This window comes from Natrix helvetica (assembly GCF_964273705.1).
Source record: "Natrix helvetica genome assembly, chromosome: 8".
Taxonomy (NCBI): Eukaryota; Metazoa; Chordata; class Lepidosauria; order Squamata; family Natricidae; genus Natrix; species Natrix helvetica.
This window is the reverse complement of record NC_138559.1, coordinates 5504717-5531412: the sequence shown is the minus strand read 5'-3', so window position 1 is coordinate 5531412 and position 26696 is coordinate 5504717. Positions and strand designations below refer to the sequence as shown.

General features: G+C 45.5%; 1 protein-coding gene across 1 annotated transcript; it reads left to right on the top strand.

Annotated features, from left to right (window-relative positions):
* Positions 1 to 396: 396 nt before the first annotated feature.
* On the top strand, positions 397 to 26696 carry LOC309395992 (uncharacterized protein). Its single transcript, XM_081960704.1, has 17 exons — positions 397 to 433; positions 884 to 909; positions 1713 to 1747; positions 3930 to 3946; positions 5137 to 5263; positions 6748 to 6809; positions 9841 to 9910; positions 11454 to 11573; positions 12595 to 12623; positions 12715 to 12808; positions 13748 to 13817; positions 17547 to 17577; positions 18646 to 18679; positions 19659 to 19690; positions 22465 to 22548; positions 24551 to 24706; positions 26357 to 26696. The coding sequence occupies exons 1-17, from the start codon at positions 431 to 433 to the stop codon at positions 26471 to 26473; spliced, it is 1107 nt and encodes a 368-aa protein (XP_081816830.1). The 5' UTR covers positions 397 to 430; the 3' UTR covers positions 26474 to 26696.

Genomic DNA, 26696 nt, shown 5'->3' with positions numbered 1-26696 from the left:
AATTTCTGCCACTGAGTGACACAGGTTAAGTGAGTTTCCCTCTGGAAGCTTCATTGGCTTGGGCAGGATGGGGGGAGATGAAAGGTTAAGTCCTGACAGGATGAAGGGGAAGGGGAACCCATCCTGTCAGAACAAACGAAGCCTTCTACCTCCCAAACCATTCTGCCAAAACCGATGAAGCTTCTTTAGATGAGAAGCGAAACGTCTTCAAGGAAAAACAGAAAGTCCAGTTGCTTTTTGAAAAAACACCTTTGAAAGAATCCAACCCTCCCTACCATGCCATTAGCTGAAGATATGTCCCGTCCCCCACCTTCCCTGTCGATACCTGCAGCAGGCCTATGCAAATAGGCAACGCACAGTCCCTCTCTCTCTCTCTCTCTCTCCAGTGCTGGAGATTCAACCAGACACGGAGGACCTGCTTTGCTTCAGCATGGTAAGTGATTGTGGCATTATTTTATGGAGGAAGGGTTGAGGGTGGATGGATGGGAAATAACTCCTAAGGCAGTGGCGTCAAACTCAATTTCATGGATGGCCGAGTCAGGGTTGCGTTTGACTTCAGGGGGCTGGGGTGGGTGTGGCCAGGGTGGATGTGGCCAGCGGAGTGCCTGGGGAGGACTGAGCACTCTGCCAGCCAAAACTGGCTCCTGAGCTCTGTTTTCGGCTGCAGCGGTCTCCTGCAACCCTCTGCCAGCAAACTGGAGCTTGGGAGGAACATTTGAGTGTACAAAAGAGCATCAGGGAACTTTTGAATTAGCTCCACTTATCCTCAGACTGTCAGTGCTGCTAAAGGTCAATACATGGGCCCTTTGATGATTGGGAGATCTGGAATGCTCAAAAATTAAGGAAGATATTGATGACATTTTCATTCTCATTCTCTCTACAGAATATATTTGGGAAGAGTAAGGCTGCGTGAGTAACAACCTCTATGGAATGTTATGGCATAAACTCAGACTAAGAAATATAGTGGAATAAACTGGAATAAGTGGTGGGCATTTAAGAAGAGATCAGACGAGAGAGCAGGGTATCTTAGAAAGTCTTGTAACAAAATAGCAATAGCCCTTAGACTTACATACCGCTTCACAGTGCTTTACAGCCCCTTCTAAGCAGCCATTTGCCCCCAACAATCTGGGTCCTCATTTGACCGACCTTGGAAGGACGGAAAGCTGAATCAACCTTGAGCCGATGAGAATCGAATTGCCAAACTGCAGGCAGCCGGCAGGCAGCAGAATTAGCCTGCAATCCTGCATTCTTATCAGCTACAAGACCATCATTAATTCACTGGTTTTACCATCTTCTGATGCAGGATGGTGCCTTCGTTCCAGTTAGGATTCCAGTATAAGAAGGCTTCCTAACCACACTCCTTCTGCGTGAAAGAATAAGATGTTGGTTGCCATCTAGCATTCTTCACGTCCTGCCTACGTGTAGCTTTCCAGAAATCTTCTGAAAACTTGGTGGAAGCCAGTTGAGCACGGCTTCAGGTTGGAGACCAAATGGAGCAAGGGAGGAGGAGGTGCCATGCATGCCTTCTTGAACTCTTGCGGATATAAATTGACCCAATAAAATACAACCCAAGTTAATGGTCAGGTTTTCTTTGCTCTGGCAAGAGAATGAGATGGTAGCCAGGTTGCAAGCTCTTTTTAGTGACAAAGGTAGGAAATAGGAACCTTTCAGGACGTCTCTAAATTCGCCACCTTTGTCTGTGATCCTTAAAGGTCTGAACTTCCACCGGAACCTCCAAAGAGACCCGGTAAGTGAGATTCCATCCCATAAGAGAATGATCCTGTGATCCTGTGATTTTTCATTCCGAAAGTTCAACTTCCTTATCAAGCACCATACTTGGCATCTTTCACAGCTTACAGAAAAGTTTTCCTTTTTCATTAACCGCTTAAGAGACCTCCTAAAATCAGACTTGGATCTGGGAGTGAAATCCAATTATCTTTGCTACCAGTTTGGTAGCAATGTGAGCATGCACACGTGTATTCGTGCCACCTCCATGCATGTGCAGGACCTTCCGTGCATGCGCAGAGCGCACCTGAATCGGTAGAACTTTTTTTTTACTATCGGTTCGGGCGATAGTAACTAACAGGTAGCTTTTCAACTAACCGGTAGTAGTTAGTTACTAGCTACTAGTAACTAACTACTAACTGGTAGTAGTTAGTAGTAACTAACTACTAATTAATAGCTTTTCACCCCTGCTTGGATCCCAGTCAGCAAAATTGCAGTATTTCTCTAAGTGATACAACCAAACTAGGGGGACCTTATGGGGAAAAAAACTCTGTAGCCCAAGATTGGGGGGAATGATAGTCAGGAAGGTTTGTTGATTCCATCATGCCCATCCAGCAAAATTATTTCTCCAATGATGCCTAATTGTAGTAGAACAGGGGTATCTAACTCAATTTCATTGAGGGCCACATCAGGATTGGGTTTGACTTTGGAGGGCCGAGGGGGATGTGGGCATGGTCAGCTTGACGTTACTCATGTCAGGGGCACCTGTGGTGGCTAAGTGGTAAAGCAGGCCTTCCCTGAGACCCTCCATCAATTCACATTATAATCCCTTCCTTCTTTCTTTCTTTCTTTCTTTCTTTCTTTCTTTCTTTCTTTCTTTCTTTCTTTCTTTTTCTTTCTTTCTTTCTTTCTTTCTTTCCTTCCTTCCTTCCTTTCTTTCTCCTTCTGTCTTCATTCTCCTTTCTTCTTCCACCCCCCTTTCCTTAATCTTCCTTCCTTGCTTTCTTCCCATCTTCCCTCTTTGTCTTTGTCTTTCCCTTTTCCCTTTCTCCTTTTCCTCTCCCTTCTTGCATGCTCAAATGCAAAAGAGGAAACATTTCTTCTTTTGTTTTGTTTTTAGTTTGGTCGTGCCTCACTTTAGAGAGATCAGCTTATCTGTCTTTCTTCCGCTGCTTTTGTGGGCCTGAAAACTGGAATATGTAAAGGCTGCGCCTTTTGGGACTTTCCAGGCTGATGACTTCGGAATTGTTTTCAGCCGTTCTGGAAAGTTCTGTGCTTTCTGATACAGAGATAATGTAAATTGTTGGCTTTGTTCGCATCTTTCTCTTCCCCTGTTTTTGCCTGCCCTTTGTTCCCTTTCTAAGTTAGTTTTGTTCTCTTGCTTGCTAATGTTTAACACATAAAAGGCCCAGGTATAATTTTCCCTAGCAGATCAGAGTAGCCTGAGTACTTCTTCTGATCTGGATCTATCATGTCAAGCATTATGACGGACAAACCAGCATAAGGGGGGGGGGGGGAGGATACAGTCATTATAAGTGTGAAGATTGAAAAAAACTCATTGTGTGTTCTGACTGAGGCTTCCCAAGAGCCTGAAGCAAACTCCTGGTCCCGACAAAAAACCCTTTTATTAATTGACTCTGAATTCTGCTCACTCGCATCCAGCAAAGTCTTTCAAGGGAGGATTTATGGTCACAGACCTTATCTGGCTTGGAGAGCTGCCAGGCAGATATCTGCAGAACTTGGCAAGGAATCTTGGAGAGTCAGGAACCAATTAAGCGAACTAATTGTCTCCTGCAAACTCCACTCCCCTTTCGCTCCTCTTTTATTCCCTCTGGGAGGGGCCATTCATCATCCACCTGTGGCCTTACTCCCAAGTCACCCCCTGTTCTTTAGCTGTTCCTGTCGTCTGGCAACTCTGCACATGCACACACTGGGAACAGGCTTCAGCTGTTCGTCTGCCTCACTGATGTCTGCCTCCGAAGGCAGCTGATAACTGTCAGACAGCCTTGGCCCCCTCTCTGCCTCCGACACAGAGCCCTCATTAGAGCCCTCCCCAGGCTCCAGGACTGGCCCAGGTTCCTCCCCAACCTCCTCACTGTCCCAATTGGCTGCCAGCTCTGCTGGCCGCTGGTGGGCCACAATATTGTGTTGCTCAAGTTAAGGCAATGAATGCAATTGAGCCAAACTTTTTATGTGTGTTTCAGACATCCAGGAGGAGGTGGTAAGTACATGGATTTCCCCAAAACCTATGACCGCTTTTCACGGTTAATGTTGCAGCATCCCCATGATTGTGTGATTAAAATTCAGGCGCTTGGTAATTGGTGTGTATTGATGAACCCTGCAATGTCCCAGGGTCATGGGATTGCCATGTGCCACCTTCCCAGCTGTCTTCTGACAAGCTAAATTGGCGGGGGGAGGGGGGAGCCAGATTCACTTAACACCTGTAGTGATTTGCTTAACAACTGTGGCTAAAAGTTTGTAAAACAGGGCAAAACTCACTCAACAATGGCCTTGCTTAATCATGGAAATTTTAGACTCAATGGTGTTTGAGGACCAAGCCTTCTCCAAGGTCACCTCTTCCTCCTCCTCCTCCTCCTCCTCCTCTTCTTCTTCTTTAATGACCCCATAATCCCTTGTGGGGTGGAGTCTGAGCAACTGAATGGAGCTGAGTGTTTACTGGCCAGATGCCTTTCCTGTCGCCAATGCAGAGGTTTTTTTTCAGCAGATATATTCTGCCCAGAGAGAGAAATATCTGCCTCTACCTAGGTTTGAATTCACAGCCTCCTGATTGTGAGGCAAGAGCTCCACCACTGGGCCACTGCACCATTCTCTCCAAGGTCACCTCTACGCTCTTCCAAATGACATTTCCTTGCCTTCTCTACAGCATCCCGCTCTGCATCTGAGCTGGGATTAGAATTGTAGTCCCAGCACATCTGACCGCTCTCATGTGAGAAAGGACTGGCTCTGGAAGTGCTTGGGAGTTGCTCTCCATACTCCAGGTCTTTAGAAAGGGCCAGGGGTGGGATTCATTTTTTTTTACTACCGTTTCTGTGGGCATGGCTTGGTGTGATGTGATTGAGTGGGCTTGGCCAACTCGACATGAGTGACATTGAGCGGGGGGGGGGGAACGGGGGCAGGGCCAGACAGAAATAGTATTTACCTGTTTGGCGAACCACTCAAAATTTCCACTACCAGTTCACCCGAACCAATCCGAACTGGCTGAATACCACCTCTGAAAGGGACCTACCTTATCTGGAGCTGGTAGGGTTGCAACCTTGAATTCCAGACTGTGATATTTGCCCTTGTGCCTCTGTTTTGGTCTTCTCGTGGCTTCTCTGCACCTGTGTGGAAACAATGGCATGGGAAGGCATCTTCAGGACCTCATGCGATTTTCTTGGGATGTTCCTTTAGGTTCAGCCAAGCCCTGCTGAAGGGGAGGAGGAAGCTCAGGATACCTATGAAGCTCCCCCAAGAGAAGAACCGACTAAGAAAGCGTCTGTAGTCCCACCGCAAGAGTCTGACCAGGGGATATACCTGGGTAAGGTGCAAAGAGGGGAGAAGCATGCAAGGATTATCATAACAATGGGGAGGGTGTTTCCTTTAACCTTATTTGCTGGATTTTGGCAGACCAAATTGTGATGCTATAGCAAGAGATATTTTGGGACATGGTAGATTTTGAAAACCAATCAGGCATGCTTTCTTTCCTTTTTTCTTTCTTTCTTTTTCTTTATTCCCTCTTTCTTTCTCTCTCTTTCTTTTTCTTTATTTCCTCCCTCTTTTTTCTTTTTCTTTCTTTCTTCTCCCCCCCCCTCTCACACACACACGAGAAGGAGAAAAAGAAGGAGGAGAGAGAGAAGGAGAGACAGAGAGATAGACTTGGTTCATTGATCTAATCCCTGAGACATCAATTGAAATAAAGATACATGCCACAAATTCTTAATATTTTGCAGACACCACTTATGTTTTAATTGTTGCCCTTGGCTAATCTCAAAAAGTTTAGCAAGATTCAGCTGGTTAGGGCTCGGATGAGAGACCTCTAGGAAATGACAGAGTTGGATCAGGAGAAGGCAAAGGCAAACCTTTCTGTTGCAAAAAGAAAAAAAAACCACCCAACCATATGCAGATATATCCATGAGGTCATCAGGAGTTCAGTTTGATTTGATGGTTTGGGATTCCTGTCTGCTTGATTCTTTCTCAATTCTTTCTCAATTCTAGAGGTTACCATTGTGATCCTTATTTAGGTGCCAAAACCTTGAAACTTGACATTAATTCAGTGAGCTAAGATTAATTATAATAATTTAAATAAAGCTAATTATTATAATAATTAGCAAGGAAATCTGTCTATTCTTCAGTTGTTCAACCGGTTTGCAAGTGCTACTTATGGATCAGCAATTCCTTCAAATCCCTGGCTCTCTTCACATTATTCTAAAAATTAAACTGCATGTGGATGAAATAACCCTTCAAAACTGAGCAAGAGTGATCCATCTCAGCATTCATTCATTCATTTTCTGGGGTCAAGAGTTACAGATGACAGGGCAAAAACTCAGTCACATGCCTGCAAGAGATGGATTATGAATCTCTTTTTTGCACATTTGTGGGAAAGTTCTTTTCTTTATAAAAAAAAGCATCAATATGTTAAATAAAACAACTCTTTTCCTGGTGTTCATGAAACCTGATGGAAAATGGTATTTGACAGGGTAACATGGGAACTGAGATCTGTCAAAAAGGGAGGATTGGGAAACAAGTTGGCTTGATGTTGGCTGCAGCTGTTGGGTGGCCCTGAGCTGAAGTCAAAGATGTCTTCAGAAAAAGGGCAATGTCTCTAATTTAAGACACATACATTATTATGTAGCAAGCTTGGACTCAATAACCCATGGAGGACCTCTACATACCAGAGAAAGAGGTTTCATGGATGGAGAAGGTGGGCTAGGAGGAGAAGAAGGAGAAGGGACAGCAGCGGAAAATGAGAAATGGAGGAAGAGCAAATTTCCAATAACATCTCAGATCATTCTTTGTCCATAGATTGTCCAAATGTGAGACGTTACTCTATGCCGCTCGGCAGTTTGCACACCAAGCCCTGCATGGTAAGAGACCTGTTGGGGTTTGGGAAAATGATCAGAATTGAGCTGGAAGGGACCTTGGAGGTCTTCTAGTCTAGCCCCCCTGCAGGAGACCCTATACCATTTCAGACAAGAAATAATTTCTGACAGTGAGAATGATCCATCAATGGAACAGAAGTTGCCTTCAGAAGTTGTGGGAGCTTCATCACCGGAGGCTTTCAAGAAGAGACGGTCATTTGCCAGGAATGGTGCAGGCTCTCCTGCATGGGCGGGGGGTTGTACTAGATGACCTACAAGGACCCTTCCAACCCTGTGAATCTGTTAAGGAAATTTCTCCCGAATTCTCGGTTGTATCTCACTTTAATGAGCTTCCACCCATTGCTTCTTGTCTTGCCCTCTGGCGCTTTGGAACATAAGTCCATCCTCTTTTCTATGGCAGCTTCTTAAGGACTGGAAGATAGTTGTCATGTAACTTCCAAACCCTTCTCTTGAATAAGCTAATTTGCTCAACCGTTCATCAGACAATTTATCTATTTTCCAAAGCACCCGAAGACCAGACAAAGAATAGTGGATGGAAACTGAACAAGGAGAGATTCAACCTGGAAATAAGGAGGAATTTCCCGACAGTGAGAACAATCAACCCATGGAACAGAAGTTGCCTTCAGAAGTTGTGGGAGCTTCATCACTGGAAGCTTTCAAGAAGAGAGCATCTGTCAGAAATGGTGTCAGGTCTCCTGCTTGGGCAGGGGGTTGGAGTGGATGACCTAAAAGGTCCCTTCCAACTCTGTTAATCTGTTAAAGTGGCTGTCTAGTCTCTTCTTTAAAACCTCCAGTGATGAAGAACCCACAACCTCTGGAGACAAGCAGTTCCCCTGATTAATTGTCCTCACTGTTAGTAAGTTTCTCCTTAATTCCAGGTTGCTTCTCTCTTTGGTTAGTTTCCATCCATTGTTTCTTGTCCTGCCCTCAGGTGATTTAGAGAATAATTTGCTCCCCTCTTTTTTGTGGCAGCCCCTCAAATACTGGAATACTGCTATCATAGTCCTTCTTTTCTCCGTGCTAGCCAAACCCAAATCCTGCAACTGTTCTTTGTGTGTTTTAGCCTCCCATGATTTTAATCGTCTTAGTTTCTCTTCCTTGCACCTTTTCCAAAGTCAACATCTTTTTTTGCAATGTGGTGACCAAAACTGGATGCCATATTCCAGGGGTGACCTTACTAAGGTTTTGGAAAGCGGTGCTCATACTTATCATATTATTATGAATTATCCATCACTCAACTACTATGTTTTTCAAGAGGGAAACCAAAGGGCCAATTCCTAGAATCTGGCAACGAATAATTTCATTGTGTCCTCCCCAAATCTGCTTTTAATCTTTGCATTGTATCAACTGAATATGCCTCTTTCTTGTATTACTGAAACCACAAACTTTTTCATATAACTAGGGCTAATCCTCTGTTTATGACCAGAACTGAGCTCAAAATTTGCATTGCTATCCAAGACAGTTGTTAAGTTACTTTTGCCCCATTTTATGACCTTTCCTGTCACAGTCGCTAAGTGAATCACTGCTGCTGTGAAGTTGGTAACCCGGTTGTTAAGTGAATCTGGCTTCCCTGTTGACTTCGCTTGTCAGAGGTCACAAAAGGAGATCATGTGACTCCGGGACTCCCCTCCACATTCCAGGGGAAGGACACTGTAAAATCCCCATTCCCTCTCCACATCAGGGGAAGGATACTGCAAAATCCCCATTCCCTCCCCACTCCTGGGGGAAGGATACTGCAAAATCCCCATTCCCTCCCCACTCCTGGGGGAAGGATACTGCAAAATCCCCATTCCCTCCCCACTCCTGGGGGAAGGATACTGTAAAATCCCCATTCCCTCCCCACTCCTGGGGGAAGGATACTGTAAAATCCCCATTCCCTCCCCACTCCTGGGGGAAGGATACTGTAAAATCCCCATTCCCTCCCCACTCCAGGGGAAGGATACTGTAAAATCTCCATTCCCTCCCCACTCCTGGGGGAAGGATACTGTAAAATCCCCATTCCCTCCTGATCAGCTGGGACTCAGGAGGCAGAGAATAATTGGGGGCGGGGTCAGTCAGAGGTGGTATTTGCCGGTTCTCCAAACTACTCAAAATGTATCCTACTGGTTCTCCAGAACTGGACTAAACTGCTGAATACCACCACTGTTTTAAACCCCGAGTTGTCCAACCTTGGCAACTTTAAGACCTGTGGATTTCAGTTCCAGTGCCTGGCTAGGGAATTCTGGGAGTTGGAGTCAATACAATACAATACAATACAATACAATACAATACAATACAATACAATACAATACAATACAATACAATACAATACAATACAATAGCAGAGTTGGAAGAGACCTTGGAGGTCTTCTAGTCCAACCCCCTGCCTAGGCAGGAAACCCTTTACCGTTTCAGACAAATGGCTATCCAACATCTTCTTAAAGACTTCCAGTGCTGGGGCATTCACAACTTCTGGAGGCAAGCTGTTCCACTGATTAATTGTTCTAACTGTCAGGAAATTTCTCCTCGGTTCTAAGTTGCTTCTCTCCTTGATTAGTTTCCACCCATTGCTTCTTGTTCTACCCTCAGGTGCCTTGGAGAATAGCTTGACTCCCTCTTCTTTGGGGCAACCCCTGAGATATAGGAACACTGCTATCATGTCACCCCTAGTCCTTCTTTTCATTAAACTAGACATACCCAGTTCCTGCAACTGTTATTCATATGTTTTAGTCTCCAGTCCCCTAATCCTCTTTGTTGCACTCTTTCTAGAGTCTCCACATGTTGTCTACATCATGGAGACCAAAACCGGATGCCGTATTCCAAGTGTGGCCTTACCAAGGCCTTATAAAGTGGTATTAACACTTCACAGGATCTTGATTCTATCCCTCTGTTTATGCAGCCTAGAACTGTGTTGGCTTTTTTGGCAGCTGCTGCACATGGATGGCTCCTATTTCAATGGTTGTCCACAGGGACTCCAAGATGTCTTGGAAGAATTCTCTTGCTTGTCCTACCAAATTTCTCCTCTTGTGCCTTACAGTTGCTCACAAAGCCTGGAGCTGAAGATAGTGGTGATGAAGGGACAATCAACATCCAAGCCATTGAGGAAGGTCAGAGGAAGGGGCTGCTGGGGGGTGGGGGATGTTGGAAGGAGGGGCCTGTGGGGGAGGCAACACTGGGATGGAAGGACTTGCTTCTTTGAAGGTGGCCTAATCCAGTTTTTTAACCTTCATGAGAAAGGCGGGGCTAGATGAATCAAAAATTGGAATTAAGATTGCCAGGAGAAATATCAACAACCTCAGATATGCAGATGATGCCACTCTAATGGCAGAAAGCGAAGAGGAACTAAAGAGCCTCTTGATGCGGGTGAAGGAGGAGAGTGCAAAAGTTGGCTTCAAACTCAACATTAAGAAAACTAAGATCATGGCATCCGGCCCTCTCAATTCCTGGCAAATAAATGGGGAAGAAATGGAGGGAGTGACAGATTTTATTTTCCTGGGCTCCAAGATCACTGCAGATGGGGATTGCATCCAAGAAATTAAAAGATGCTGATCCTGGGGAGGAAAGTGATGGCAAATCTAGACAGCAGACTAAAAAGCAGAGACATCCCCCTGCCAACAAAAGTGTGTATAGTCAAGGCTATGGTTTTCCCAGTTGCAATGGATGGCTGTGAAGGTTGGACTTTAAGGAAGGCTGAGCGCCAAAGAATGGAGGCCTTTGAACTATGGGGCTGGAGAAGACTCCTGCGAGTCCCTTGGACTGCAAGGTGATCCAACCGGTCGGTCCTAGAGGAAATCAACCCTGACCATATCCTGAAGAGGAAACTCAAAGACTTTGGCCACCTGATGAGAAGGAAGAAGGACTCCCTGGAGAAGAGCCTCATGCTGGGAAGGATGGAGGGCAAAAGAAGAAGGGGACGACAGAGAATGAGGTGGCTGGATGGAGTCACCGAAGCAGTCAGTGTGAGCTTCAATGGACTCCAGAGGATGGTAGAGGAGAGGAAGGTCTGGAGGAATGTTGTCCATGGGGTCGCGGTGGGTTGGACACGATTTCACAACTAACAACAACAACCATTGCTTCTCTTTTTGCCAAGGAAAGACACAATGGCATAGGCAAGAAGTTTGTTGGGCACCAAGAGAGGTTATGAAGGCATGTTGGAACCTTTGAGCACCATATTAAATCAGGGGTCTCCAGACTTGGAAACTTTAAGATTTGTAGACTTCAACTCCCAGAATTCCCCAGCCATCAGTATCAAAACAGAGAAGCAAAACCTCAGATGCCAGGGTGAAACTTAGCTTTTTGATAGATTATTAACTTGGGGGGGGGGAGTAGCATGGTGGCCTAGAGGTGAAGACCCTTGCCCCCCACTCAAAAGGTTGACAATTCAATCCTAGACAGAAACAGATGTTTCTCTCTGTGTGACTCAAAGAGAAAATATCTGCTGTGAACTCTGCATAGGTGTCAGGAAGGGCATCCGGCCAGCAAATGCACAGCTCCATTCAGTTTCCCTGACTCCACCTCAAATCAAAGTATTAAAGAACGCTATACATATATTTAAATATGTTATAAATTCCACTTTTTTCTATTTCTGTTGAGCAGCTGAAGATTCCCCAACACTGTGCAAGTTGGATAACTATTTTTTTCTCTTTACAGCACTGAAAAAAGGATTGATGAAGTCTCCTCAGACCCCTTCACTCCTACCCTCAGCTCGCCGAGTGTCTTTGCCTGCTTCGGCCTTCTCTGGCCATCAAGCAAAAATGGCCATAAACAGCAGTAGGTAGAATTGTAGCAAGGTGTATCACGATGATTGCCACTTTGGGAAATTCCCAGGATTTGGGACATATTAGAATTTTTTAAATGAACTGAGCCAACCAGTTGCATCAGCAAGTAAAGAGTTTGCTGTACATGCTGACAACTTACCAAAAATTTGGAAGAGAAAATTGGAGTTTGCTATTTTAACATTTTTTTAAAAAATGTTATATATCTTTCTTGTAATTTTAAGGTGAGGTTAATTCACCCAAAAAATTATTTGGGGTTTATTGGAACCCTTAATGGACATTCCTATGTTGGTAAAGGTAAAGGTTCCACTCGCACATATGTGCTAGTCATTCACGACTCTAGGGGGCAGTGCTCATCTCCGTTTCAAAGCTGAATTGCCAGCGCTGTCCGAAGACGTCTCCGTGGTCATGTGGCCAGTATGACTAAATGCCAAAGGTGCACAGAACGCTGTTCCCTTCCCACCAAAGGTGGTGCCTATTTTTCTACTTGCATTTTTACATGCTTTCAAATCGCTAGTTGGCAGAAGCTGGAACAAATAATGGGAGCTCACTCCGTTATGTGGCACTAGGGATTCGAACCGCCAAACTTTCTGATCGACAAGCTCAGCATCTTAACCAGTGAGCCTCCTGTTTTCCTATGTTGAAAGTGCAACAAATTAGAAAGTATTTTAGCATCCCTGGTTCTATTGTGTGGCTTGTCCAGTCTTGGCAGTTTGAAGACCTGTGGACATCAACTCCCTGGTAGTTCATATTTTGGTCCCAAAGGTGCTTTTTTGAAAAGGCAAGTGGACTTCCTGGATTTTTCTTTGAAGACATTTCACTTCTCGTCCAAGAAGCTTCTTCAGCTCTAAATCTTCTGGGATGAGAAGCGAAACGCCTTCAAAGAAAAACCAGGAAGTCCAGTTGCCTCTTCAAAAAAGCACCTTTGGGACAACCATGAACCTGGAGGACTGAGAATCTCCAGAGACTTTCTTCTTTTGGTGGTGTTCATTCTTATTCTTTGAACTTTTTCGCAGATCTTTTCCAGGCTACAAAAGAGGACAAGGTAACTAACTTTGCATCAAATGACAAATTCATCCTACTTCATCTGGAACATTCCAGCTGTTGTTCTGTACTCATACTCTAACACAACACAGTGCACCAGTTTCTACAAGGCTCAAAATTTTCTCTCCCTCTTACAGGAAGAACCTGAAGACCAACCTATCTATGTGGAATGTGACACCAGCACAGGTGAAGTCCCTTCTTTTGGTGCCTTATCTTCTCCAAGGTAGCATTTCAGGAGAGCTCAGTGGAGCCTCATATGCTTTGGCTATGGCTACATTACAAACTATTCTGTGGAATATTCAAATAGAATAGAATAGAATAGAACAGTGTACATAAAAGAAAAGATACATTAGTCACGAATCATAAGGTATAGAGGCTTCCCAAAAGCATAAAGCCAACTCCTTGTCCCGACAAAAGCCCCTTTTATTAATTGACTGTGAATTCTGCTCATTCACATCCAGCAAAGTCTTTCGAGGGAGGATTTACAGTCGCAGACCTTCTCTGGCTTGGAGAGCTACCAGGCCGATCTCTGCAGAACTTGGCAAGGAGTCTCGGAGAGTCACGACCAATTAAGCGAACTAATGGTCTCCTGCAAACTCCACTCCCCTTTCGCTCCTCTTTTATTCCCTCTGGGAGGGGCCCTTCATCGTTCACCTGTGCTCTTCCTCCCAAGTCAACCCCTGTTCTTCAGCTGTTTCCTTCTCCTGGCAGCTCTGCGCACGCGCACACTGGGAACAGGCTCCAGCTGTACTTTTGCCTCACTGATGTCTGACTCTGAACGCAGCTGATAACTGGCATAAGGCCATGGCCCCCTCTCTGCCTCCGACATAGAGCCCTCATCAGAGCCTTCCCCAGACTCCAGGACTGGCCCATCTTCCTCCCCAACCTCCTCACTGTATGAATCTGCTGCCAGCTCTGCTGGCCGCTGGTGGGCCACAACAGGCTGGACCTGTCATAGGCTTCTGCTGGATCTGTTGGGCAAGGCAAATGTAACCAGAAAGAGGAATAACCTGGCCCTTTTCAAACTTAATTAGAGCAAAGTTGCGCCAAACTTCACATCGTGGTCCTGAACTTCTTGTAAGCCACCTTCATCCTAGAGCTGATTTGCTTTTCATTTCTTGCCAGGCTTGGCACCCCGTAAAGGGTCTACTTCTTCAGCCCTGGAACCTCTAACCTGCCTCTTGAAACAAAACAAGTGAGTAAGATGTATCCAAAGGAGGAGGGCAGGAAAGATGTTTATCCATCGACGTTCCAGATTTGGTGACCTGGAATTAAAGGCCCTGTGGTTCTAAATCTGGAAACTAGTGCTCTCTCTTTATGCTCTCTAGGGCAGGGGTCTCCGACCTTGGCAACTTTAAGACTTGTGGACTTCAACTCCCACTCAGCCAGCAAAGTTCCTTCCTTCCTTCCTTCTTTCTCCCTTTCTTTTCTCCTTCCCCCTCTAATTTTCCTCTTTCCTCCTTCCCTTCTCCCTTCCTCTCCTCCTTCCCTCTCTTGCTTTCCTTCCTTCCTTCCTCTTTCTCCCTCCCTCCCTTCTCCCTGTCCTCCTTCCCTCTCTCTTGCTTTCCCCCTTCCTTCCTTCCTTCCTTTCCTCCTTCCCTCTGTCTTGCTTTCCTCCTTCCTTCCTCTCTCCTTCCATTCTCCCTTCCTTTCCTCCTTCCCTCTCTTGTTTTCCTCCTCCCTCCCTCCCTTCTCCCTTCCTTTAATTTTTAGAGCAAAGCTGGCTGAGTAACTCTGGAAGTTGAAGTCCACAAGTCTTAAAGTTGCCGAGGTTGGGGACCCCTGCTCTAGGGCACACAACAGCTGAAAGACTGGCTCATTCTGATGCAGAAGGTTGAGAATTATCCTAATGTTCCATGCAGAGGCTTGGAAGCAATGGCTACTGCATGTGGGTCATTCCTACTCCTGTGTAAATCCAGTCCAGAAATTCAGGAATCTGTTGTGTGGACGATGGTTTGGCAAGAACAGAGATAGTCCTTGGACTTACAACCACAATTGAGTCCAAAATTTCAATTGGTAAGCAAGACAATTGTTAAGTGAGTTTTGACCCATTTTATAACCTTTCTTGAAACAGTTGTTAAGTCAGTCGCTGCAGTTGTTAAGTTAGTAATATGGTTGTTAAGTGAATCTGGCTTCTCCTTTGGTTGTCAGAGAGTCAGAAAAGGGGGTCACGTGACTGGACACTGCAACTGTTGTAAGTCAAGCATCCAGCATTTGATCACGTGACCATGGGGATAGTGAAATGGTCATAAGAGTGAAAAATAGTCATGTGTCACTTTTTCCATTGTAACTTCAAACAATCACTCAATGAATGGTTGTAAGTTGAGAACTACCTGTATTAAGGACAATCATACAGGTGGGCAAGAGAGTGGTGCGGTGACCTAGAGGTGGGGCTCTCGCCTCACGATCAGGAGGCTGTGAGTTCGATCCTAGGTAGCAGCAGGTATTTCTTTCTCTGGGCACACTGAGAATATATCTGCTGTGAACTCTGCATTGGCAACAGGAAGGGCATCCGGCCAGTAAACATTCAGATCCATTCAGTTGTCCAGACTCTATCTCCATGTAAGGTCATTAAAAGCCAAACAACAACAACAACAACAACAACAGGTGAGGCAAGAGGACAGACAGGGAATCAGGACCCCAGGGAGCTCCAAGTAATGCTGGATTGGTGTTAGATTGGATCCAAACATCTACCATATTTTTCGGAGTATAAGATGCACCTTCTCCAGTGGTGTAGCGTGGGGGGTGCAGGGGGTGCCGGCCACACCGGGCGCAACATCTGGGGGGGGGCGCTCGCACTCGCAGCTCTCTGCTGTTGACTTGCATGTATTTCAAGGCTGAATTTGAATTGAATGAAGCCGAGGAACGCTTCCCACGTTTAATACAAAAGAGACGCGAGCAGGTCTTCCCCGGGGTCGAGAGCACGAAAGAGGGCCAAAGTTTTCTTCTGCAGATCTGGGTCTCTTGAAGACTGCTGGGCAGGGCGAGGGACATTAATAACGCGATACGTTTAAATTAGAGCAAGTGAAGACCTCGGGCGGCTTTCCTTTTCCTATTTTCCCAGAACCAAGGGAAGAAAATGATTCTGCTTCGGGCCTATAGAGGGCGCTGCGAGCTTTGCTAAGGAGGACGGCTGCTTCAGAGCTCCCTTCATGTCCTGAGTCCAGTGGCGTAGCGTGGGTTGCCACGGGTTAGGGGGCGCAAATTACTTGCCTTGCCCCGGGTGCTGACAACCCACGCTACGCCACTGACCTTCCCCCACCACCAAAAGAGGGTGAAAATCTGGGTGCGTCTTATACACTGAATACAGCTTTTTTTGGCCTCCTGAAATCCCGCCCCCTTTGCAAAAATGGACGTACAGAGGGTTGGGGAGGCCTGCAAAGTACTCCTGGGGGCTGGGGAGGCTCTACAAGCCTCCCAAGCCTATGCATACCCTGTTTTTTGCAAAAAAAAACCGGATGGTTTTTGTTTGTTTTTTTGCCCACCCCCCCATTCCCAGGAGCATTTTACAGGCCTCCCGTAGCTCATACATGCCCTGTTTTTTCCTAAAAACAGGCCGTTTGTTGCTCATTTCCACCCCACCCCCCAGCCTCCAGAAGTACTTTGAAGGCCTCTCAAACTCTCTGCATGCCCCGTTTTTCACAAAAAATGAGGCATGCAGAGGGCTTGGGAGGCCTGCAAAGTGCAAAAACTTTTTTTTTTAATTTACCTCTTAAAAATCTTGGTGTGTCTTATAGTCCGAAAAATACAGTAATAATGGCATCAAAGATCTTTCTTCAGGAAAGGCCTGCAGCAAATTATTGGGTTTAAACCAGTGTTTTTCAAACTTAGTAAGTTTAACAAGCTGGACTTCAACTCCCAGCATTCCCCAGCCACCATAGTCAATTGTTTTGGGGTTTTTTTGTATTTATGTATGTATTTATTTTTTCATGTTTGAGTGGTGGGGTGGCCTGGAGGTGGAGTTCTTGCCTCACAGTCAGGAGGCTGTAGGTTTGATCCTTGGTAGAGGCAGATATTTCTCTCTCTGGGCACAATATAAATATATCTGCCGAACAAAACTCCGCATTGGTAACAGGAAGAGCATCCGGCCAGTAAATACTCTGCTAGCTCCATTTAGTGGTCCAGACTCCACCCTGAAAAGGATTATGGGGTTGTTAAAAGAAGATAATTGATTTTGTCATGTTTACATAGTATATATTGGAGGTGGTGACCCTTAGAGAGCTGTACGCAACAAAATTTCATTTCAATGTATGCCGATTAGTGTACATTGAAAGTGACACTAAAGTTATTCTAAGTTCTACGTAAAGGGGGCTGATACACACGTAGTTATCTTGCGTGGCAGCTATTTAAAACATACTAGCATGTTCTCAAAGTTCCAAATGAGTCACCAACCTTTGAGGTGTCTATTGTAATGCATGAAACATCTATCTCTTACACATTATAGCAATGATTTCCAGCCTTAAAGGTAAAGGTTCCCATTGCACATATGTGCTACTTGTTCCTGACTCTAGGGGACAGTGCTCATCTCCGTTTCAAAGCAAAAGAGCCAGCGCTGTCCGAAGACGTCTCCATGGCCATGTGGCTAGGATTACTCAACACCGAAGGCGCACGGGAACGCTGTTCCCTTCCCACCAAAGGTGGTCCCTGTTTTTCTACTTGCATATTTTTACATGCTTTCAAACTGCTAGGTTGGCAGAAGCTGGGACAAGTCATGGGAGCTCACTCCGTTACACCGGTGCTAGGGATTCAAAACGCTGAACTGCTGACCTTCTCAGTCTTAGTATAACTTTAAACCATCACAGCGTGCTGCTGTGGAATTCTGGAGTTGAAGTCCATGGATTTTAAAAGTTGTCCTGGTCGATAAATGCTTCCTTATACTATGGATCTCATGTAGCAAAATCCTCTCTCTCTTTCTTTCTATTAGGTCCAAAATTTCTTCTTTGGGATCTCGGCAGGTGAGTGGATAAGCTTGAGATAAGGAGCAGATAAAGCAGCATTTGTGGGGAAAGAGCTGACCTTAAAAACCCCTGGGTATATTTTAAAACTTTTTAAAAAAATGTTTAGGTTTATGGGCATAGCTGGGTTGCAGAGTTTATATTACATCAAAGCAAGAAACTCTTTTCTTGACCCATTTTAAAAATATTTGCAGGACAGATAGGGTTTGAATCGTATCTCTGGGCTTCATGTATAGCTGTATGCCTTTCATGGCTCCAGTGTTCAAAAAGTATGCAGTATTATTAATACTAATACTCTGGCAAAGGCAGACTGGAGGCCATGGATTTGCAGAACAAATATGTCCAGAGGGCAAATGATATTTTTGCAATTCTGTAAAAATGAATGAAAGGTGCCTCAGATGAGGCAGCCCTTACGGTAACAAGGAGGAGTTTTACTTTGATCTTTTTCCTCCACTAGCCATGCAAAACCATAGGTTGTTATCCTCAGTGTTGTTTTCTGGGCAGCTCTCAAGCAAAACCATTGTGGTATCTTCAAATGGGAAAAACAAAAATACTGTTTGAGAACATCAAATGCTAATCAGAAGCTGTCATTATGGATTTTCTATTCTTTTTTTTTCCTTTCTTTTTTCCCTCTTTTTGTTTCTTTTTCTCCTTCCTTCCTTCCCTTTCTTTCTTTATCTCTTTTTTCTCCTCCCTCCTTTTCATTCTTTCTCTTTCTTTCTCTTTCTCTCTTTCTTTCTCTCTCTCTCTCTCTCTCTCTCCTTTTTTTCTTTTTTCTTTTTTCCTTTCCTCCTTTCCACCAGCCATTAGTATTATTGTAACTTTACTTCTAGGAGTGGGGAGAAATTTTTGGCCTTGTGGATGAAAATAATGTGGCTGGTCTGGATTGCTCTGGGCCTTCAGCCAGCTGATGCGGAGAGCATCAAAAGCCACAGAGTCTCAGAATGTCGGGACTCATCCTGACCGGAGGACGGACGTGAATCCAGATTTATGTAAAGGAACAGATGAAGAGATGTATCTGATCCAGATTAGAGAAATAACCATCTCCTCCATCTTTTCTCTTTCCAGGGAAGTCCAGAAGACAACACAGAGAGTGACAAGGGTATGGTTTTCCACGGATGGATGTGGGCATGGATAGTGGGGGAGAAAGACCAAAGCAAAATAAATAAATAAATCATGCTTTGTTACTGCAAAGGCTGCCTCATCTCAGGAGCCCCTTCCTCCACTTTTGCAGAATTGCAGAAATATCACTGCCCCAGACCGTCTTCCAGATGGATTTTATCCCTACTGCTCTCTTAATATAACTCATTTGTTCTGCAAACTCATGAGCTCTGGTCTGTCTGTAACAGTATGGGGAAATGACCAGGAAACAGGAGGAGGAGGAGGAGCATGTCACGATGTTAAAAAGTTTGCTAGGCCTGAACTGCCTAAACTGACATTCAAGAGTTAAACTAAGAAAGCTTTATTGCGCAGGTCATAAAACAAAAAAGGTTCTTATCTGAAAGTGATTTATTGCGCACGCGTTACACATTCCAAAATTCCTTTCTTCTTTGTTCGCCTGCTAACTTGGCAGACGTAGCTTTCATTATCAAAATGTAACCATTAGCTATTTTCTGTTTCATTTACTTTTATTATTTTCGTATTAAAGTTTGTTTATTAATTAGAATACTTAAAGACTTTTATTTTTCTCAATATCTCAAAAGATATGCGGAAGGGAATCAGCCACGGTCCATTGATCTCAGATATCAGGCGTTTTTTTTCCCCTGACAGAGCAAACTAGGAGCAGTCAGATAAGAGATGGCTGAGCCCATGGAAGAAAAAGTCTCAGAAAGTCTCAGTGCGAAAAGTCTCAGAAAAGTCTCAGAAAGTCATCACTGCAAATGTCTCAGAAAGGGACCCTCCCTCGTTTCTAGGGCAGTAGAGATGTACATTCAGACTTTTCTGGATTCTGTTCAGGAAACCTTAGAATAAAGATAGAGATGGTGCACGTTGGGCAGGCTTCCTGTCTGGACTAAGGCTAGCACTAGCATTGGGGGAAAAAAGGTTGTGACCTCTACAGAAATGCTCTCTTTTTTTTCCAGGTAGGTGCCTCAAAACTGATAACCTTCCAGAGGTGAGCATAGAAATGTTTGGCTGGGTTACTGTTCCTTTGATTGTGGGATGGGTTAGAAAGTTAGAGAGGGGGGGTGGGAGGGAGAGAGGGAGGAAGAAGGAAGGAAGGAATTGCAATAGAACTTACTTATATACTGCTTCACAGTGCTTTACAGCCCTCTCTAAGCGGTTTAGAGTCAGCATATTGCCCCACATCAATCTGGGTCTTCATTTTACCCACCTTGGAAGGATAGAAGGCTGAGTCAACTCTTGAGCGGGACAGAATCGAACTCCTGGCAGTGGGCAGAGTCAGCCTGCAATACTGCATTCTTTTTTTTTTGAACAAAATTTTATTGTTTTTTTTTAATTTTAACAAAGGGAAAAGGTACGGGAAAAGTTACAAATTTTGGCAGCTGCGAAATATGGTAGATGCACACCCCCTCCAAACTCATAGTATACATTTGCATAAAATTCAATATTAAGTAATAACATAATAACATATAGTCAGTGTGGTAAATTCAATTGGTAATTTCGATCAGTTTATATCAGATGACTTTTCTTACTCATTTGTGTGATCTGAGCTTTCTTGTTGTCGCCCCATCTCCCCCCGCTGGCAGAGCTCCGGCCCCTCCCGTGTCTTGTATGTCTGTTGGAGGATCATTTGGTTTTTCTAGGAGCAGTTTATTTTTCTCCATAAAGGCCTGCGCCTCTATGGGTGTGTTAATCCTAACTCTTATCTCCTCCCAGAATATTAACATCCCTTCAGGCATCAACCATCTAAACCACACCCCCTTCTGGTATAATTTATTCGCCAATTGCGAATATTGTTTTCTTTTTTCCCTCACTTTCTTGGGGATCTGTTTCAGAATGGTTATCTCCTTATCTTTATATGTCAAGGCTTGCCCCCTTTGTGCATTCAGGATTTCATCTCTTGTACTCTTCCTAAGAAATTTAATGTGTACCTCCCTGGGAACATTGTGTGTTCTAGCGTAAGCTGAGTTTACTCTATAAGCCAGGTCTATTTCCCACCCCATCTGTTGTTTCTCCTTCTGAATATACTCAGCCAAAATGTTTGTCATGATGTCCCTTATGTTTTCATCATCTGTCTCTATCACGTTCTGGAATCTAAGATAAAAAGACATTATCTCAAACTCTATTTTCATTTGTTGGGTGTCAAGTTCTTTGTTTCCCCTTTGCACACCCTCTATCCCTCCCTTCATCTCAGCCGCCCCATCTTCCAAAAGATCCAGTCTCTGTGAGTTCTTATTAATTTTATCCTGGTTCTCTTTAATTTCTTCTTTCATCTCCTTCAATTGTCTCTTTATTTCCTCTTGACCCTGTAGGAGTTGTTGTAACATTTGATGAAGCTCCAAGTCCGTAGATTTAGGTTGCTTGAAGGCTGTTAACGTTGATTGTGTGCTTGGACTGGAGGTTGCAGATGTTGGGGCTGAGGCAGCAAAGCCTGACTTTCCAGGAGGTGGTTTTTTAGATGCCATTGTTTATAAAGTAAAGAGTCCAGTCAGTATAAAGAGGGATTAGTCAGAAGAATAGGACAGCCAGGAGAGTCCAGGAGACAGAGAGTCCAAACAGAGGGGGATTTTCTAATCACCCTGGCAGATGAGCAAAAGTTTTCCACTCCAAGGGGTTCAAAGGCAAACAGTCCACAAGAGAGTTATCCAAGTAGCACGGAGACAAAGACCGGAAGCCTGAAGTTTGGAAGGTGGAGTCAAGTTTCACATTTCATAAAGACAACGGAAGTGTGCCATCTTGCCCTGCCAGCTTCGGGTTTCGAGGCAACAAATAAAGTTTTCAAAGTTCAAAAAGTCCCAAAGCTTCCAGATCTCATTATTTTGTAGGTTTAAGTCCAAAAATCCACTTAGTTAGGATGTGGCATCTTTGGTTTGGCTCTCCCCCACCTCCCTTGGGGCTGAGAACTTGTTTCCAGCCGCTTGTCCGAGGGGGGGGGAAATCCCCCTCCCCTCCAGCCGCACCTCTTTAAGTCAAACCGAAAAAAGGGTTTGCACAACTGACGAGTTTTTAAATTGGTTATAGGAATGAAGAGAGTCTACGCCTCACCGCTCCGCCGCCGCATCCTTCAGTTTTCTTTTCTTTTCCGAACAGCTTCTTAGCGAAGACGCCCACGTGTCCTCCGATCTGCTCCCCGGTGCCTTGAGCGCGCAGGGGACCTCCTGCCGGCCGCCGCCGATGCAGGGATCCCCCGCGATGCCGCCCCTCCAGCAGGACGTCTCTGCGTGGCATCCTGTGCCCCCCAAGAAGTGGGGGAGCCCACCGGGGAGTCGGAGCAGGCAACTAGTTGCCCGTCGCCGTCAGCCGCCGGAACCGGAAGTCCTGCAATACTGCATTCTAACCACTGTGCCACCACGACTCTTTTGATGATGATGCTTATTAAGGTTAATTAAGATTCGGAAGGACCCAAGGGGCTTTACTCAATGCATTTCTCAAATGCAGGAAGAAGGCATTGAATTTCCACTTGCACTGGTTGTCTTCCCCCACCCCCAAGAACAAAGAGTGAAAAACAGTATAGCTGGTTGCTGGGTGCCCACATACAACTTTATAAAGAGCTGCAGTGGCGCAGTGGTCAGAGTGCAGTACTGCAGGCTATTTCTGCTGATTGCCAGCTGCCTGCAATTTGGCAGTTTGAATCTCACCAGGCTCAAGGTCAAGGCTCAAGAACAGAAGTGTCAGTTTCATTTCTTAGAAAAGGGGAGGCACCCCTCAACCCCATGGCCATAGCTTGCGTTTTTCAGTTTCACTGGCTCTGTTATATTCCTGCAGGATCTGGATGTGAAGAATGCTCCATGGTATGCAGGCAGTTGTGACCGGCGTACGGCGGAAGCGGCCCTCCTCCAATTTAACAAGGTAGCCTAGCCCTGTTTTATGATTTTTATACATTCCAATCTCCGGTCTGCAGAGTCTGAGCCCTGAGGTCGTGTTTGGTCCACCCTGGCTGGGAAATCCCAACAGAATGTAATCCTATCACATAGCAAGCCTGTCTGTAGCAATAGCAATAGCCCTTAGACTTACTGTATATACTGCTTCATAGCAGTGACGTGCGGTGAGCTTTACGGCTGGTGAGGCTGGTGACGTCATCAGCGTGAGCCGCGGTCCCCTTCATGTTGACTCAGGAAGGAGGGGAATGGGACCACGTCAGCCTCCCTCCTGCGCACGTCCCATTCCCCGCCTTCCTAGGGACAGTGGCTCACACTCCGCGATCCCCTTCATGTTGACTCAGGAGTCAGGAAGGAGGGGAATTCCCCTCCTTCCTGACTCCTGAGTCAACATGAAGGGGATCGCAGAGCGCGCTTCGCGGGACCGCGGAGCACGCTCCGCGATCCCTCCTCCGCGATCCCTCCAGCCTTCCTCCTGCGCACGTCCCATTCCCCGCCTTCCTAAGTCAACATGAAGGGGACCACGGAGCACACTCCGCGGGACCACAGCTCACGCTGCGCGATCCCTCCTCCGCGATCCTCCAGCCTCCCTCCTGCGCACGTCCCATTCCCATTCCCCGCCTTCCTAAGTCAACATGAAGGCTCACGCTCCGCGGTCCCCTTCATGTTGACTTAGGAAGGCGGGGAATGGGACGTGCACAGGAGGGAGGCTGAGGCTAGAGGAGCCTCCTGCACACGTGGTCCCATTCCCCTCCTTCCTGACTCCTGAGTCAACATGAAGGGGACCACAGAGCGCTCCCATTCCCGACCACGTGTGCAGAAGGCTCCTCGGCGCCTTTTCCCTTTCCCCTTTTTAAAAAATTTTTCATGATGAGAGCGGTGCGGCTCTGCCTCCCCTGCCTCCCCTGACCGCACGTCCCTGCTTCATAGTACTTTACAGCCCTCTTTAAACGGTTTACAGAGTCAGCCTCTTACCCCCAACAATCTGGGTCCTCATTTTACCCACCTCAAAAGGATGGAAGGCTGAGTCAACCTTGAGCTTGTCAGGATCGAACTGCTGGCAGCGGGCAGAGTTTGCCTGCAATACTGCATTCTAATCACTGGAGCATCAAGAAGGAGAAAGGGAATAAGAGAGGAAGGGAGGGAGGGAGGGCAACGGACTTATAAACCACTTCACAGTGCTTTACAGCCATCTCTAAGTGGTTTACAGAGTCAGCCTCTTGCCCCCAACAATCTGGGTCCTCATTTTACCCACCTTGGAAGGAATGGAAGGCTGAGTCAATCTTAAGCTGGTCAGGATCAAACTGCTGGCAGCGGGCAGAGTTTGCCTGCAATACTGCATTCTAACCACTGCACCACCACTCTCTGTAATCTCAATCTCTTCTTCACCTTGAAGAAGTCCTGCTCTACACAAAGGAAGATCTCAAAGGGTTGGCCTGGACAGTTCTCCATAGGGCACTCATGCCAGAGATGCCTTAAATCCACAAGAGAGAGAAGAAAATTCATTTGTTAGTGTTTCAGTGAATGATTGGGGGGGGGGGGGCTGTAAACTAAAAGATGAGGAACAGTTGCGGGAACTGGCCATGGCTGGTTTAACAAAGAGAAGGATTAGGGGTGACATGGCAGCAGTCTTCCAGTATTTGAGGGGCTGCCCCAAAGAAGAGGGAGTCAAGCTACTCTCCAAAGCTCCTGGGCAGGACAAGAAGCAATGGGTAGAAACTAATGAAGGAGAGAACCAACCTAGAACTAAGGAGAAATTCCCTGACAGTGAGAACAATTAATCAGTGGAACGACTTGCCTCCAGAAGTTGTAAGTTCTCCATCACTGGAGGTTTTTAAGAAGAGACTGGACAGCCACTTGTCTGAAATGGTATAAGGCCTCCTGCTTGAGCAGGGGGCTGGAATAGAAGACATCCAAGCTCCCTTCCAACTGTTACTCTTGTTCTCCTCTGCTTCCCCCCCCCCTTCTTGCAGAACGGCGCCTTCATGGTACGGCAGAGTTCCCACCACTCTGCCAGCCAGCCCTTCACCTTGGTGGTTTTCTACAAGAACCATGTCTACAATGTCCCTATCCACTACCAGGAGAGCAGCTGCCAGTTTGCGCTTGGCAAGGATCCCAAGAACCACGAGGTGAGTTGAAGGGAAAATTGGATCTCCAGGAGATGCCACTATACAAATAGTTCACAACTTACAATCTATTCATTTAGTGACCAAAAGTTACAACGGTACTGAAAAAAATGACAGGAGCATTTTTCACACTATTGCTATTAGCCTCTGCTTAGAAGCCATCTGGCATAGACAACCATGGGAGAGAGCCAATGGGAGTCAAACAGCCATGAGTGACGTCATGTGTGTAAGTTACCTCCAACTTTGCTTGGTGACATCACAATGCTTGTGATGTCATCTCAGCATGGCAGGCAACCTGGTAAAATCATGTCGATTGTGGATCATTTGGGTAATGAAGGAAATCAGTGGGTTTAACATTTTTAATTGACAGCTTATGGCCTGGATCGCTCATGGTAGTAAGCCATGCTTTATTCAACTAGAATTGGTTGAATAAACTACAGTTGATTGGTTCCACACAACATGCTAAACCATAAACCATTTCGAATGGCTCAGCTCAGCCAACCCTCCATCCCACAATCCCCAAGTACGTATAGTAATTTGGGCTAGGAACTTTCCCTGGAGAGGCCCATAGGAACTCAGGAGGGGAGGTGGTCTTGGAGATGGTACTCAGTCCAACCACCCCAGTAGGGTCCTTGGGGTGAGACTAAGCTGGAGGAAAAGGTACAGTGTACATCAGGAGTGTCCAACCATTTAACCTTCAGAGTTGTGGACTTCCACTCCCAGAATTCTCCAGCCAGCCATGCTTCATGAATTCTGGGAGTTGAAGTCCACAACTCTGAAAGTTAAAAGGTTGCACAGCACTGGGGTTCATCTTGAAGGAAAAGCAACATCTAGCAACCACAACATGGAATACTCCTCTTACTGATGCTATAGATGGGGTTGGATGAGGAGACATCCAAACACAACAGGGCAGATATCCTGCATTTGGTTGGAAACTAATCAAAGAGAGAAGCAGCCTGGAATTAGGGAGAAACTTCCTAACAGTGAGGACAATTAACTAGTGGAACAGTTGCCTCCAGAAGTTGTGGGAGTTCCAACACCGAAGGTTTTTAAGAAGAGTCTAGACAGTCACTTATATGAAATAATATAGGTTCTCCTGCTTGAGCAGGGGGCTGGATTAGAAGACCCCCAAGGTCCCCTCCAGCTCTATTCTATTCTGTTCTGTTTTGTTCTATTCTTATTGTGTTCCCTATTTTTCTTAGTCTATTCTATTCTATATTCCAATATCTATTCTATTCTATTCTATTCTATTCTATTCTATTCCATTCCATTCCATTCCATATTCCATCCCATTTCATTATCCATTCTCTTCTCTTCTCTTCTCTCAATATTCTATTATTCTATTCCATCCCATTTCTTTATTCATTCTCCTCTTATTTTCTCATCTCCTATCCTCACCTCTATTCTATTTTCTATTCTATTTTCTATTCTGGTTTCTATTCTTTTCTATTCTATTATAATTGTATATTTTCCATTATTCTGTTCTGTTCTACTCTATGTAAACTAACGTTCGTTGAAAGGGATAATTATGAAATGCGTGGCCCCAAAGTTAGATCCCACGATCTTCCCTGATTTACGGAAACCCAGATTCAAAAGTAGGGAAAGGAGAGAATTGGGAACACCAGATGTTGATCTTTGTCTTTCCCTCCCCAGCTGTTTGACAGTGTCTCCAGCATCATCCAGAAGTACTCAGAGCGCCCCCTGGTGCTGATCGACAGAAGCACTTCAGCCAAGGAGCAAACTCTCCTCTTGTTCACTGTGATCCCCTGAAAATCGGTGCCAGCCATGCAGAGTGGATCCCCGTTTCAGCTAGGCGCCCCGAGAGTGATTTTCAAGGTGCAAGGACAAAAGGTTCAGAATTCAGCATGGCATCCTATATTGTCTCATTCATGACCTGCTTTTCAACCACTTTTCCAGAGGCAGAAGAAAGGTGGTGTGCAAAATTCTGGACATGATTTAATGATGATAATAATAAGAATCATAATAAAGAGCT

Coding starts and splice junctions, on each gene's coding strand:
- LOC309395992 (XM_081960704.1), top strand. Junction 22,549..24,550: donor CCCTCCTCCAATTTAACAAG/GTAGCCTAGCCC, acceptor CCCTTCTTGCAG/AACGGCGCCTTCATGGTACG. Junction 24,707..26,356: donor AGGATCCCAAGAACCACGAG/GTGAGTTGAAGG, acceptor TTCCCTCCCCAG/CTGTTTGACAGTGTCTCCAG.